This window comes from Delphinus delphis, chromosome 10 (assembly GCF_949987515.2).
Source record: "Delphinus delphis chromosome 10, mDelDel1.2, whole genome shotgun sequence".
NCBI lineage: Eukaryota > Metazoa > Chordata > Mammalia > Artiodactyla > Delphinidae > Delphinus > Delphinus delphis.
The window spans coordinates 66,547,336-66,560,968 of record NC_082692.2 but is presented as its reverse complement, the minus strand read 5'-3'; the positions used below and the strand labels follow the sequence as shown (position 1 = coordinate 66,560,968).

General features: G+C 56.9%; 2 protein-coding genes across 7 annotated transcripts in view; one reads left to right on the top strand and one right to left on the bottom strand.

The window, feature by feature from the left end:
* Positions 1-4,055, bottom strand: part of HEMK1 (HemK methyltransferase family member 1) — a 34,417-nt gene extending 30,362 nt beyond the window's left edge. The window contains exons 1-4 of one of the 4 annotated variants that reach the window (XR_011246644.1): positions 3,719-4,055; positions 2,293-2,679; positions 1,911-2,002; positions 1,501-1,594 (exon numbers count right to left, since the gene is read on the bottom strand). Coding sequence is in view for 2 of the 4 variants with exons in the window: in XM_060022578.1 (XP_059878561.1) it covers positions 1,501-1,594; positions 1,911-2,002; positions 2,293-2,502 (396 nt within the window). In the remaining 2 variants the exon portion in view is untranslated. The remainder of the gene's footprint in view (positions 1-1,500; positions 1,595-1,910; positions 2,003-2,292; positions 2,680-3,718) is intronic. The other 3 variants (XR_009520874.1, XM_060022578.1, XM_060022577.1) reach the window with 3 other exon arrangements.
* A 1,172-nt stretch (positions 4,056-5,227) lies between these two features.
* On the top strand, positions 5,228-13,047 carry C10H3orf18 (chromosome 10 C3orf18 homolog). 3 transcript variants are annotated; one of them, XM_060021459.1, is made up of 5 exons: positions 5,228-5,294; positions 7,153-7,518; positions 10,662-10,687; positions 11,234-11,381; positions 12,641-13,047. In XM_060021459.1, exons 2-5 carry the CDS (start codon positions 7,285-7,287, stop codon positions 12,719-12,721), a joined length of 489 nt encoding a protein of 162 aa, XP_059877442.1. In that variant the 5' UTR covers positions 5,228-5,294; positions 7,153-7,284; the 3' UTR covers positions 12,722-13,047. The 3 variants fall into 3 exon arrangements, with proteins under 3 accessions (XP_059877442.1, XP_059877440.1, XP_059877441.1); XM_060021457.1 differs by lacking the exon at positions 5,228-5,294 and adding an exon at positions 5,325-5,540; XM_060021458.1 differs by lacking the exon at positions 5,228-5,294 and adding an exon at positions 5,525-5,597.
* The last annotated feature ends 586 nt before the right edge of the window (positions 13,048-13,633 follow it).

Below are 13,633 nucleotides of genomic sequence, written 5' to 3'. Positions count from 1 at the left end.
CCAATGCGGCTTCACATTGGGGCAACCTGGCAAATTCTGAGAAACATCTGTACAGTGAGGCGAGGACCTGGCCTCCCAACTGCAGCCTCCCTCCTCTCCCCCACCCCTTATAGCAGAGCTGCTCTCCTGGCCCAGACCCACCCAGGAAAGGGGGGGCCCCCACATGGGAGCCGGAAGTCCACACCCAACACTCAGAACCCTGGAACACATGATTGGTGCCAGGTCAGCTCTGAGGGCACTCAAAGGTCATCGCGGTAGCTTCCCTCCCATGCCCTGACCCTTGGCAGCCTCAGGGGATGGTGAGTGACCTCCTGGCCAGAGGTCGCATGCTTGGAGGGGCCACAGGTTGGCCTCCCAAAAGTCTGCAGGTAGCAGGCTATATCCTGCTCTGGGTCTCTGCACCTATCCAGCTCATCCAATCCCAGATGGTTCAGCCCCTTGTAAGGTATGGGGCCCTGACGCAGGAGACAGGATGTCTTGAGTGCTGCCCCCATGCTCCCTGCCTTGACATCCCTGTGACTTCAGCAAGGTCTCAGACTCCCTACTGTCCCTGCCCTGACACTGGGCATTAAGTCAAGGACCTGGCCTCCCAACCACATGATGCAGGGGGCAAGTGGGGTCAGAGGGCTTCTTGGCGGAGGGAGAGAGGCTGGGAAAGTGAGAAGGGGCTCTGGGTCCCTGGCTGGGACAGGTAGATGAGGCCTGATATTTCCCAAGAATGTGTGTGCCTTTCTGGAAACACCCCTTCTCAGAACCTGGTGCCCTCTGGCTTGCCCACCAGCCCCCACCCACATACCCCTCCACCTGCTCTGCTCTCTCTGGCTCCCAGCCCTGCCACCTACAAGGTCATGGGGAAGCCCAAGAAGGGCCATAGAAAGCATTTCTCCCAAGACTAGGGTGTCGCACCTACACACAGCATGCTGGGACCATACACTTCCCAGTCCTAGTAATTTGAGAAACACAGGTGATTACCTGACTAGATAGTGGATGTAATAGGTAAAAGGTCCCAACCAGTTCCCTGGTCTGGAGGCCCAACCCTCTCATCATCTGGGCCCAGAGGGGGCAGTGACCTACCCAAGGTCACAAAGCTGTACCAGGCTTCCAGATGTCCAGCTGGAGCCCTCTCCACTTCGCCCATGCCTCCTGAGGAAGAGGAGGGCACTTGTTTCCCATGGGTTGGGTAGGCTATGGGCCCATGGGGCAGCTCCTAGGGAAATGACAGGAACCGGCTGAGTACTTGGTGGGCAGCACTAGTTGGGGCATCTTGAGCCACTGCCAGCCTAGGGGCTGGGGCAGTGGCTTGGGAAGTGAGGATAGTCAAGGAGGTGAGCAGGAGACCTCTTTCCTCTTGGCCCCACCTACTCAGCCAGCCAGGAAGGGCGCTGCCTCTAAAGGACAGCAGTCATGGGGCTCCAGCGCCCCCTGGTGGAACTCTGGGACAAGACAGGTGCCCTGAGCCCCCTTCATTCCCATCCTGCCCAGTCCTGATGGCACACCTACCTCCGTTTCTGGCCGAGGGATAAACACTGGGGGTGCCATCTTCAGACTGAGGCCCTGAAAGTCCCACTCACCAAGGATGTACTGCACAGGCATCCTGCAGAGGGGGCAGCAGGGTGATCATCAGTGCCAGCACCTGGACCAACAAGACCATGTCTGGGTTGGGATACAACTTGTGGCCAAAAGTGTCGGGTAGGGTCATGTCTCCTACGCCCCAGAACTCGTAGCCAAGACCTTCCTTCCCTCCCTTCTTCCTATTTACTACCATGACCCCTCTCTCATCACTCTCTCATCCCAACACCTCCCTAGTCCTTGGACACTTTCTTCCTCCCTGACCATGAACTTGGTGGAGCTTAAGGAAGCTGGACCCTGCTCCCCACACAGAGCCCTCTGGTTTGGCCCATGGTGCTCACCTTTGCAATCGGTAGCTACTCAGCTCCTGGACATACTGTAACTGCCAAGGGGTCAGGGGCTGGGTCCAAAGTCCTGGCCTCAGGCTCTGAAACTGCACCACAGAGAATGTGAGTGGCTGGCTCCCCTGACCCAGGTTTCTTTTGTAAACAATGCCAGTGGGTCCAACACTGGCCACCTTGGTGATCCCTGAACCCCCAGTGCCTGGCACAGACTGTAATAGTTTGTTGGATGAATGAATAAGTATCTGCCTAAGACATTCCTCCAGAAAAATCCCATCATTCTCGGCTCAGCATTCTCAGTGGAATGGAAAAGCCTGGATGTCTCTTCCCCAGAGTCCTCCCTCCCCCCATTTCCTGCCCTCCTGACAACACTGCACTTAACTGTTTTGGCTCCAAGGACATGAGCCACGATGTACTCACTGGATTCCCGGGCCTCAGGGATGCCCCTTTTCTCAAAGACTACTGTCCAGTGGCTGACCAGTTCTGTGGCACTCAACAACCGAGCCGGAGGCAGATGGGGTTGCCGTGAGCTGAAGGTGCAGCCCCAAATGCCTCCCCTCCACCCCAGGCCAGATAGGAGGGCCCTCAGCATTCTGCCCCGATGTCCCACATCTCAGGGAAAGGATCCCTTGGGTACTTCCCCAAGGTCCCCAAATCTTTCTCGTGATGTCAGCTGCTGAGGATGGTGGCTGGCCTCAGCCGGATGGAGATGGAGAAGGTCACAGGCTCTGGCTCCTCAGCATGGCTCTGGTCCTCAGATGTGGCTGCCCTAGAATAGGGAAGGAGAACCAGGAGAGTAGCTGAGACTTGTGGGACCCACTCCTCTCGGACCTGTTGCCTGAGAGAGGGCATGCTCTTGCTCTGTCGCCTCTTTGACTCCATTTTAGACCGTCACCCACCTATCTGAGTTTTCTTGTCTTGGTCAGTGACATTTTCTTCATGTTTTTGGCTCAAGTGATCGTAACCCATAGCTCAGTCCCTACTAATAAATGGGCTGGTGTGGATCAGGGCCCAGGCTTGGGGGTTGGACAGATCTATCTGACCCAGAGGGTGTGACCTCGGGAAAGTCATTATTTCTGTGTTTCAGTTTCCTCGTCCATAAAATGGGGAAAATAACACAAACTCCACGGTGAGCAGTGCATCGGTCAATGAATGTCAAGGGCCTTGGAGCCAGCTCAACACATAGAGGAACTCAATTTTATATACTCTTGACTAATATTACTAGGAGGAGGAGACTGCCCTTGCTTGGGAGCTTTGCTTTTGACATTTTGCATGCACTGTCATTGATCTGTATGCTGAAAATCACCCCTCCACCCAATTTAACCCATAGTCCTAAACACCAGCATAAACTTCCAGGTAAAAAATTGACAATTTCTGTTAATTTATATGTAAGTTATCACAAACAAATTTAACTGAAGGTTTAAAACCAGTGGTCTCCTTTCCTCTTACAGAGACCAGGGTTCAAACTAGCCTTTACTGAACACCTGCTAGGTGCCGCTCTTCAGAGACAAACAGAGAGGAAAATGAGACTCCGAGACTGGAAGCAACTTGCCCAAAGTCACCCAGCTAGGTACTGTCCCAGTCAAGACACAAGTCCTTTGGACTCCAGAGGCAGCTCTGTCTACCAGAGCGCCGCCCAGGGAGAAGCCGAGGCCTGAAGTCAAAGGCGCAGCTTCCCTCTCAGTTTCGCACCGCGAGGTCGCCTCTCCACAAGCCTGTTTCTCCATCTGTACAACGGGGGTACAGACTTTTTAAGGAAGGCTGCCAGAGCTCTGACGAACTCGAGGTCTCGAGGGTGTTACGCATACCTGCCTGAGAAGCTTCCCCACTCGCCCGCCAGCCTGAAGAAACTGCCGCAGGCTCGGCGCCCGGACATGCGTGACCCGCGGTAAGCTCCCTCCGACGCTCTGCTTCCGGGGTTGGCGCACCTGAGGAAGGGCTCGGGCGGACCCCGTCGCCCAGCTCCAGAGTTCCTAGAGCCGATGTGTTCCATCTCTGAAGCCCCTGCGGCCAGTGGGGGCTATGAACGCCACGCCCACTACGTCCAAAGGCCCACTGGCGGGAAAGTGCGTGGTTGGGAGTAGGGTTGCTTCCCGGGGGCCTGGACCCGACGGTCTTCCTGAAGGTCGAGGCAGGGATAAGCCTGCGGTGACTGCTCCGAGATGGCGTTTGGGTACCCGGCCGGGAGGTGTGTAGCCAACCCGAACGGAGGCATGTCACCAGCCGGCTCTGAATTCGAGAGTTGGGGTGCGATGCCCAGGGGCCTGGTCTAACGTAGGCTGTGTGCTGGTAGAGCGGCACATGGGCGGATCCCAGTGTTGGGGGCGGGCACTAATTTGGGGGGGTGGCACCCAGTGTCCAGGACCTGGGGTTCAGGTGGCAGCTGGACCCCAGGGCCGCTCTTGACCCTCTAGCTCCCATTTTCGAGCAGGGAGCTCGAAACTGGAAGTAGTAGACCAGGGTTTGAATCCTGACTCATCGTGAGGCTTTGTCCATGTGCCCCTCTGTGGGCCTCAGTCGCTCCAATAAAATTCATGGCAGTGTTTCGCAAAGTATGGCCTGCCAATGCCACGCCCTCGCCCCCTAATCTATTGTTAACTAGATCACTGTTGACTAAACTACTATGAAGCATGCAGTTTCCCGGGCTCCATCCCAGACCCGGGGATCTGTATTTGTAACAAGCTACTCCGGTGATCCCCATAAGCTCCTTTAAAAACCTGAGGATTAGAAGGCTCCTCTCCAGAGATGATCGAGCTCTGGATTGGAGGGGTGTATGTAGGCTTGCTTGGGTCCAGGTGTCCAATAATACCACTCCTGTAATAAAAATACCATCCCGCCCCCCAACTTCTCTGAAGATGTCTCATTTCTAGCCTGGGATGGGTATCGTTTAACAAGAGCCCTCACACCAGAGCCCATCTGAGCAGGAAGCTGAGACCCAGGGAAGAGAAGCATCTTGCTCTAGGTCACTAAGCTAGTGGAGGGTCGAACCGGAGTTCAATGCAGACTCAAGGACTCCTAGTCTAGTGATCTCCCCAAATTTGTGTCCACCTGCGTTTGCGGAGCCCGACTCTGTCCTGGCGGAAATGGCGCCCAGAGTAGCCGGAGACCAGAGTTGTAGCCCTTAGGAAGGCCTGGCCACCCACCGTCCCCCTCCCGACTCTGGCACAGCCCACGGGCAGTGAGGAGTGGTCTCCAAGAGCTGCGACCTGGCTCCCCCTCTTGCTGGGGGCAGAGCCAGATCCGAGCGGCAGGCCAGCGGGCCAATGCAGGGCAGGCTCTGGGCCTGACAGCCAATCCGGGGCCGGGGGCACGGAGCTGGCAGGGAGGAGAGGAGCTGGAGCGTCGCGGAGCCGCGAGGCTGCTCGCCTCAGCCCCACCCCCGAGGTGGGTCCCGGCCGGCCAGTCCCTGTCCAGGCTGGCAGAACAGGCACTCTCGGCTGTGGGCGGTGTGACGTCGCTGGCCCAGCCCAGGGAGGTCCTCCCAGGGCGCCCAGGGAGGGCGGACCTTGGGTCGGACCCGCCGCCCCCAATCCCGGGGCCTGGGGGTCCCCCTCACCTTGCCCCGGCCTCCTGCCAGTCGCCACCACCCCTAGCCTCTCCCGCTGAGTCCGGCGCCCCAGAGAGGATTAAGTAAGTGCTGAGGTCGCCGCTTCTGTGCAAGAATGGAGGACTCACAGAGTCGCGAAGGTGGGGTTGGGGATTGGGGCAGGGAGGACTGATGAACCTGGTGGAGAACGGTATGCGGGTTCTTGGAGGTGGTGGTGCCCACCCCTTTCTCTCTGGCTTCCTTCTCTTGCCCTTTGGACCATGAGGCATTCCTGAACAGTGATGAGCAGAGCCCTTTCTCTCCTTTGGAGGGAAGAATAAACAGAGCCCCAGAGCAAGTATTAAGGGTCTGGCCCAAGGTCACATCTGGGGTCAGCGGCAGAGCCAAGAAAGAACCTGGGACTCCTGAGGTGCCCAGCCTAGCTAGAGGAGGAGGACAGAGAGGGATGATGAGCTTCTCCCATCCCATGTTTCTGTGCCAGCCTTGCTCCTTCCTAAGAGGCCATCACTGGTGTGTGCACACCTCACACACACCCATACACCTGCACAGGGAGGCATCCCACATACACCCATGAGCTATCGCAGAGGTGTGTATGCAGCCATGAGCTGTGCATCTCTCCTATCCCTCGGCCTTCTCTTCTGCAGTTTGGCTAGGACCTCTTCCCACCCTGCCTTACCCAGGGCCTTTTGGCCCGGGAAGGCCAAAGTCACAGCCTAGACTGGGCACATCACCCACCCTCTGCTCCCAGGGGAGGAGGGAAGGGGAAGAGAAGGCATCTCAGAGTGGGAGCTCCATCCCTGCCCCTGAAGATACGCTCCCCTTGATTTTCTCCTAGTTCCTGGCAGCCCCTATAGGGAGTTCAATGACCCAAGAGCCTACAGAGAAAGCCCACCAGAGGACCTGACTTTGGCCTCTCTCTCCTTCCTGTCTTCTGGTCTTGCCACACATGTCCCTGCCCTTACTCCAAGCACAAGCTGGACCACACAGCAGGCTGGGTCCAGGGGCTTCTGGGGCTCCCCTTTCCCAACTGGAGTGGCCAGAGGGAGAAGATCTAACATTTATTGGGTACTTGCTGTGGATGAGGGTTGTACTGAGCTAAGTCATTTCTAGGAACTTGTTCATTCTGATATTTCAGCTACCCTATGACCCTTTCTGTGAGGGACGTGTTCTTAATACCCCTACCTTAGACTCAGGAAAACTGAGACATGGAGAGGTGGAGTGACTTGCCTAGGGTCACCCAGTTAAGTGGCTGAACCGGGATTCAAAGACAAGCCTATCTGACTTTCGTGCAAGTGTTTTCCTCCAGGAAAGGAAAAAGCTGCAGTATTTTTTTCTCCAAGCAGGAGGTGAGGGATGTGGGGGGCAGGAAGTAAGAAGGTGAGCAGTGTGGGGAGTAGGGGCTGGGGGTGGGGAATGATCTTTTTCTTTCAAACCTCCCCACTACTTTTCACATCCTCCAAGTATGATCACTATGATCATCTTACCCACAAAGAGGGGGCAGGGCTTCATTTTCATGTTCCTAAATCCACATGGGATCCATAGATAGATAAAGCACATGTCCTGATGTTCCCTGAACTTGCCCTTGCCCTCAAACTTTTATTTCCCCTGTGCCTTCAGAACTTAGGGGGACTTCATCTCCTCACAGAGTCCCATCCTCAGCCTCATGTTTTTTATTTTTTCCTTTCCAACACCCAGGGAGGCAGGGAGCTCTCTTTATCCAAGGACGTGGCCCCCTGTATGGGTAGTGGGGGCCACAGGCTGGGACACCCCTGATGTCAGAAGTGAGTGAGCAGGTTGACTGACCACAAGCAGTCCCTCAGCATCAGCATGGACTCCAGGATCCCATCTGCTAGGAGCTGGATCAGCAGCCACCCACCCACCTCTGAACCTGACCTGGAGCCTGCCACAGATGGGCCAGCTTCCGAGACCACCACACTCAGCCCAGAAGCCACCAGCTTTAATGACACCAGAATCCCTGACGTGGCTGGTGGCACAGCCGGCGTGGGCACAATGCTTCTGTCCTTTGGGATCATCACAGTGATTGGCCTGGCTGTGGCCATGGTGAGAGCTGGGGCAGGCTGGGGCTGGCCCAGATGGCCCTCACTTGGCAGAGGGCGATCACTGTTTAGATTTTAGAGGATCTAATCAGAACACAATTGTCTGTTAGTGATAGTACAATCCATTCCTTCCCCAGAGATTTGTTTATTGGGGTCCAGAGACCAGAGAGGCTGCCTCCAATTGGAAGAACCAGAAAAGGTTCTGAGGAATACATGGCATTTTGAGTTGGGCCATGAAGGCCACGTAGGAGTTGGGGAGGAGGGTGTTGCAGGTGGAGGGTCCTGATGGGCAAACGTTCGGAGGCAGACAGGAGGTATCTGTGAGCAGCAAGCAGGACAGTGAGGCAAGTGAGTGTGGGGATGCAATAGGAGTAGAGGCCAGCAGGCAATTGGGATAGATCGTGGGCTGTAGAGTCCGAATGGGATGCTTTGGGCATGGCAGGCTGCTGGCAATGTTCATTCATTCATTCATTCATTCATTCACTTGGCAATTATTTACTGGGCATCTGCCCTGGACCGAGCCTTCGGGACCCCAGGGACTAGGGAGAAAATGTCCTGCCCTGCAGTTCTTACAGGGAGTGAGAGATAGGTAAAACCAAGGGTGCCAAGGGAAGCCCGTAGGGACTGGATTAGGGAACTGGGTGGGAGTTGAGGGGACTTCCTAGGTTGGGTGGTCAGGGACAACTAAGGAGGCAACATTAGAGCTAAGACATCACAGAGCTAAGACATCACAGCTAAGACATTACATCACAGTGGAGGCCTGGCCCCAGCGTCATGAGAAGGGCAGAGTTGGGCAGACATCAGGGCAGAGGTGAGCTGGGGTGAGGGCTGCAGGTGTCCCCTGAGAGTGGATATGATGCTTCCAGATCTGGTATCTACCTCTGAAGATATGGACTCTCCCCTGGGAATTCCCTGGCAGTCCAATGGTTAGGACTCAGCGCTTTAACTGCCGTGGCCCCAGGTTCAATCCCTGGTCAGGGAACTAGGATCTCACAAGTTGTGCAGCGTGGACAAAAAAAAAAAAGATATGGACTCTCCTCTTAAGATGATACATGGACACTCAGAATGTCACCGAGGGCCCATTGGAGATTGCGAGGACTGAGATCTGGAAGGGTGGGAGGTGTACCTGAGGTCCCCCAGCAGGCCCGGCAATGGTGGCATTCTGCCTGCTGCCCCTCACAGGCTCTGACGGCTGGCCTTAGACTCAGGAGCATGTTGCTGTGACAAATAGGGCTGGATGATCCATTCATGGCTGGAGCTGCTGGTAAAACAGGGTCACCATATGGGCCCCACAGGCTCCGGATTGCTGCCAGGGAACAACTGCTGGCCAGCGGGCAGAGCCAGGATGCAACACACAGAGTGAGGCCGGGGCCTGAGCAGTCTCCTGGGGCAGGGGTGAGGCAGAATACCGGTGTTTGGCACCCATGTGGTGGTTTAGCAGGCTGAGACACCCTAACCTCAGGAGCAGAGCAGGGCCTAGAAACTGCCTTTGTCACTCTTGGCCAAAGATTTTGTCCTGGGAACTTAGGAAGACTTCCTTACTCTTCATTCTGGAGGAATATTCGGAGGGCCGCGGTGGATGGCCTTATCACCAAAAACGGAGAGGTAGGGAAGTTATGGGGCAAAGGCAGTGGAGGGCAGGAAACAGCTCCTGGGCAGGGGTCAGGTCTGGAGATGTTCCTTAAGTACTACTTCCTCTCCCCTCATGCCAACCCTGAGCCATGCCATGCTGGGTGCAAGGAGGAACAAATCAGTGCCAGGCCGTGTGCCTCACGTAGGAAGAACAGTGGGGGAGGGCTTCCTGGAAGAGGTGGGGCTGCAGCTGGACAGTGAAGGGTAAGGAAGATTTGGAAAGGAAGGTATTTGCGGGGAGGGTGTTAGTAGTTGGGGCAGAGGGAGCAGCAAGGGCGAGGGGTGGAGATTGGTTCTAGCCTCTCTTAAAGATCCTTCTGTATCACAGGGCAGGCAGGAGGGCTGAGAGGCGAGGGAGTACAGTGTGCTGGGGCTGGAGCTGCTGCTTCAGGGCAGGCAGGGGCTATGCCAGAGACCTGGAGCTCCTGTTGCATCCCACCCACAAGAGAGCAAGGGGCATGCCAACATGTGACCTCCTGGAGGGGATGGGGGAGCAAGGGGCACTGCAGTTTCTTTCCGCCTTTGGGGTCCCCCAGGAATGAGCAGCAGGAGGAGCTCTGGGTCAGGCTGGGAACAAACCGGATTCAAGCTGTGAATGGGCCACAAAGAGTATAGGAGCCACAGGGGGTTTGGGACAGACTCTAGGGACATGGCTTTCCCCCAAGCAGAAGAAGTCATGCTCCTGGTAGTCAAAAAACACCAGTTGAGGGATGAGCGAGATGGTGGCAGAGGTCCCTGGAGTTCCCGCTCCAGGTCCTGCAGAGGTCCCCAAGTCTCACCCCCTTCCTCCCTCCCCTGAGTGCTTTGTACCAGGATTTCCTGCTCTAGCCAGGAGCTCTTGGGTCTCAGATGTTTTCTCAGGCTGCCTAGGCCTTTATCTTCAAGTCATTATGATGGGGGTTAGGACCCAGGGGTCTTCCTAGGTTCCTCCAGCATCAGGGTTCAGGAGTGTGGTCTAGGCTGATGTCCAGGGGCTCAGACCCTCCTCCTCAGCTCCTGAGGGCCATCAGCCTCCCATGGAAACCCCAGGAAGCCAGCCCAGAGCCTTGCCTAGAGCCACTGCCCTGCAGAGTCTGCCCGCTGCCTTTCCTCTGTTCTTTTTGCCCATACACGGGGAGAAAATTTGGTCCTGGGGACAGCTGAGAGGAGGGGGTATGCTGAAGTCCCCACCACCACCACTTCAGCCCTGAGGAGTCCGAGGCAGGCACTGAGTGGCTGGAGCCACAGTCAGTTTTGGCAGGGGTGGGCCCACGCGTCCCTAGGCCAGGCTTACCTGTGTGGTCTTCCCAGGCTGGCCTTCTCCCCACCTCTGAGTTCGGGCACTGTCAGCATCTAATAAACGTCAAATGGAAGCACAAATTTAGGGTGTATGTGTCCCTGGGATGGGGTCGCTGAGGACATGGGGACCTATAGTTCTCCCGTTCATCAGCCTCAGCATGTCCCCTGTCCCGAGGGACTACTGGATTAATTAGGGCCTCCTTTCCTGGCCATTTGATGCTGCTCCTTCTCTTGCAGGTTTTGTACATCAGGAAGAAGAAGAGGTAACTCCCCATCTGCCACCCAAGACTCCAGCCCGTGGGCAATGCTGGGCTGGACTCCAGGGGACGTGGGTGGGAAAGGAGAGTCCCTCGACCATGAGGGTCCCTCTCTCTAGTGAGGGAGTCAGGGCCTCTTCTGCCCACTCGGGGTTGGGGGTAACCATTTTCCCCTGGGGAGGGCTGAGCCACCCTTGCCCTGCTGCCCTGAGCTAATGGCCACTGACTCCCCTTTCCCCACCCCGGCCCCTCAGAGGCTGGGGATCGCACAAGGCCCTGGCTTAAGCAGTCCCCATGGCTCTCATGGATGACAGCTCTGTGGCCCATGGCCCCATCTGGTCCCAGGAGTGGGTAACTATCCCTCCCAGGCCACCCATCCAAGAGGTAGAGCTAGTACTGTATGTGCAAAAATGTCTTTCATTGAATCCCAGGGGAAATTTTAGGACCCTAAACATGGTGGTGTCAGCTGGTCAGCAGGCAGCAGCACCTGGAGGGCTGGTGGGAGCGGAAGGGCCTGCCCTGCCTGCAGCAGTCTCTGCCCCCACCCCCCAGGCTGGAGAAGCTGCGCCACCAGCTCATGCCTATGTACAACTTCGACCCCACGGAGGAGCAAGATGAACTGGAGCGGGAGCTGCTGGAGCACGGGCGGGACACTGCCTCCGTGCAGGCCGCCACCGCTGTGCAGGCCACGCTGGCCAAGGTGGGCACTGACCAGGCTCCTCCACCCAGCCTGCAGCCTGTTTGTGGCTCTTCCACCCCCACCCTCCCTCCTTTCCCATGTAGCTTTCTAGCACCTGCCATGTGGTCACGTGGCAGCTATCGGGTATATGGATTTTGTCAGGTTTGTTTAGAAACTAGTAGAATTGCTCCTCGGCCACCCACAGGCTCACTGCACAAGGCCAGGCCAGGGCAGCCCTGGGATCCAGCCTGGCTCTGTCCTGATAGCCTGGTCACCTTGGAAGCTCCGTTGGCCTCTCTGAGCCTCAGTTTTCTCATCTGCAAGTGAAAATCCTGATTCTTGCCTCAGGTATGCCCCCTCAAACTAGGGGGAAAGCAGAAGACTCACGGGAGGGATTGTTGGGGGGCTGAGACCCTGGGTTCTTCTGCTTCCTGAGATCCCAGTCCTGAGTGAGTTGTGACTGGCGTCAGATTCTGGGGCAGTGGCACCTCTGAGTAGATTGGTGGGTTCCTAGTAGCTGGCAGACCCCAGGCAGGTGCAGACCCTAGCCGGACTCACCTCCCATGTCCAAAGTGCTGGGTACCTGTGTGGTTATCCTGCCAGAGTCACTGGGCTGCCTGGCCACTTGCCACCGGTCCCTGAAATCCCCAGGTGCCAGAGCACCATGAGGAGGCCTGGTCTCCCCCGGACCCATGATGCCCCTTTGCATCCCTCCTTGCCTTGACTGCACAGGTTGCTAGGGAACCTGGCTCCACAGCAGCAGAATTAAGAGACTGGGCTCAGGAAGAGTCCAGGCTGGGAGTCCCCTGGTTTTGCTACCAGTTCTTTGTCGCCAGGATCAGGACTCATTCCCCCTTGGGATATTCAGGAAATTGGGCTGAGAACCTTGGTCCACCCAGCTCTTGGGACTACTGACTATTTGACGGTCATTTCCTGTGCATCTCCCTTGTGCCAGCCCTTGTGCCCGGGCTTTGGGGCTTGGGGGTACAGAGGTGAATACCCTCTGCTGGGAGAGGTCGGTACATGCGTAATTAATGCAGGCCCTGGGACCTAGGTTAAGTGCTGCAACTGGCTGAGGTGGCAGGGCAAGCTGGGGATGGCTGGGGGGAGGAGTCACCTGAGCCAGGTCGTATTTCTTGGCTGAGCTTGTGGGAGGGCATTCCAGGCAGAAGACATAGCTGGTGCCAAGCGCACGTGGGCACCAGAGGGTGGAGGGGACTGGGCCAGAGAGTGCATGGCCTTGGTCAAGGTCCCTGATGCCCCTTACTGTCTCTCTGCAGACCACTCTCCCCTCTCAGGGCCCAATGCAGAGGCCCAGCCGGCTGGTGTTCAGCGATGTAGCCAATGCCATCCACGCATGAGGACCCCGGGACAGGCCTGGACCTCTGATGAAAACACCTGCCACAGTGCCCTCAGCTGCCAACTCCGAGATCATTAGGACCTCCTCTCAGGACCTGCCCTGCCAAGGCCTCAGCTATTTTGAGGACCCAGCTGCTGACCCTCCAGGCTCTAAAAGAGGCCCCTGGCCAGGTTGGGCATATGGCCACTGATATCCCCTGACCTGAGGGCCCTGGAATGCAGAGCATCCCTCATAAGGCTTCCTTATGCTGGCTGGCTTCCTTGTGCCCTTCCCAGACCCCTCACATCAGGGTCTGCTCCTCTAATGCGGAGGAAATGGGGGGAGATGTGGGATGGGAAGGGGAAGGGAAGGAGAGTAGGGGGGGTTCCCATCCATCAGGGAGAGACATATCTTTGGAATCTGGAGTCTCCTCTGGGGTGGGGAGAGGCAGCCACCCAGGTCACAGCCACATGGTACGGTGGTACTCTGGGAGAGGCTCAGGGATAGAGCTGAAACTGCCCAGTGGGCAAGGATGCCAGCAGGAGGGCTGCTCATACCCAAGGTCAGTCCAAATTACAGGGATGCATGAGGTCTTCCAGCCACCCCTCCGTGGTGGTCGGCTATTGGCTGGGCCCAAGCTAGGATGAGAGCTGAGGGGGAAGGGAGGTGGAGGAGCAGGTGTGGAGGGATGCAGTGCCCAGACCTGCTGGAAGGCCTCCTGCATGCGCATGAAGGTGCCCACCTGCAGACATGTGCCTGTCCCAGCACAGGGGGCAGGATGGAGACCCCTGCATTGGCTCCACCCTCCAAGCCACACCCCACCCCATGGTGTGTAGAGGAACATTAAGTAGGCCATCTTCTCCACCTTCAGTGTTCAGGGACTGAAGGGAGAGGGAAGCAAAGGCAAGGGTCCACTGCCCACCACATCCCTTCA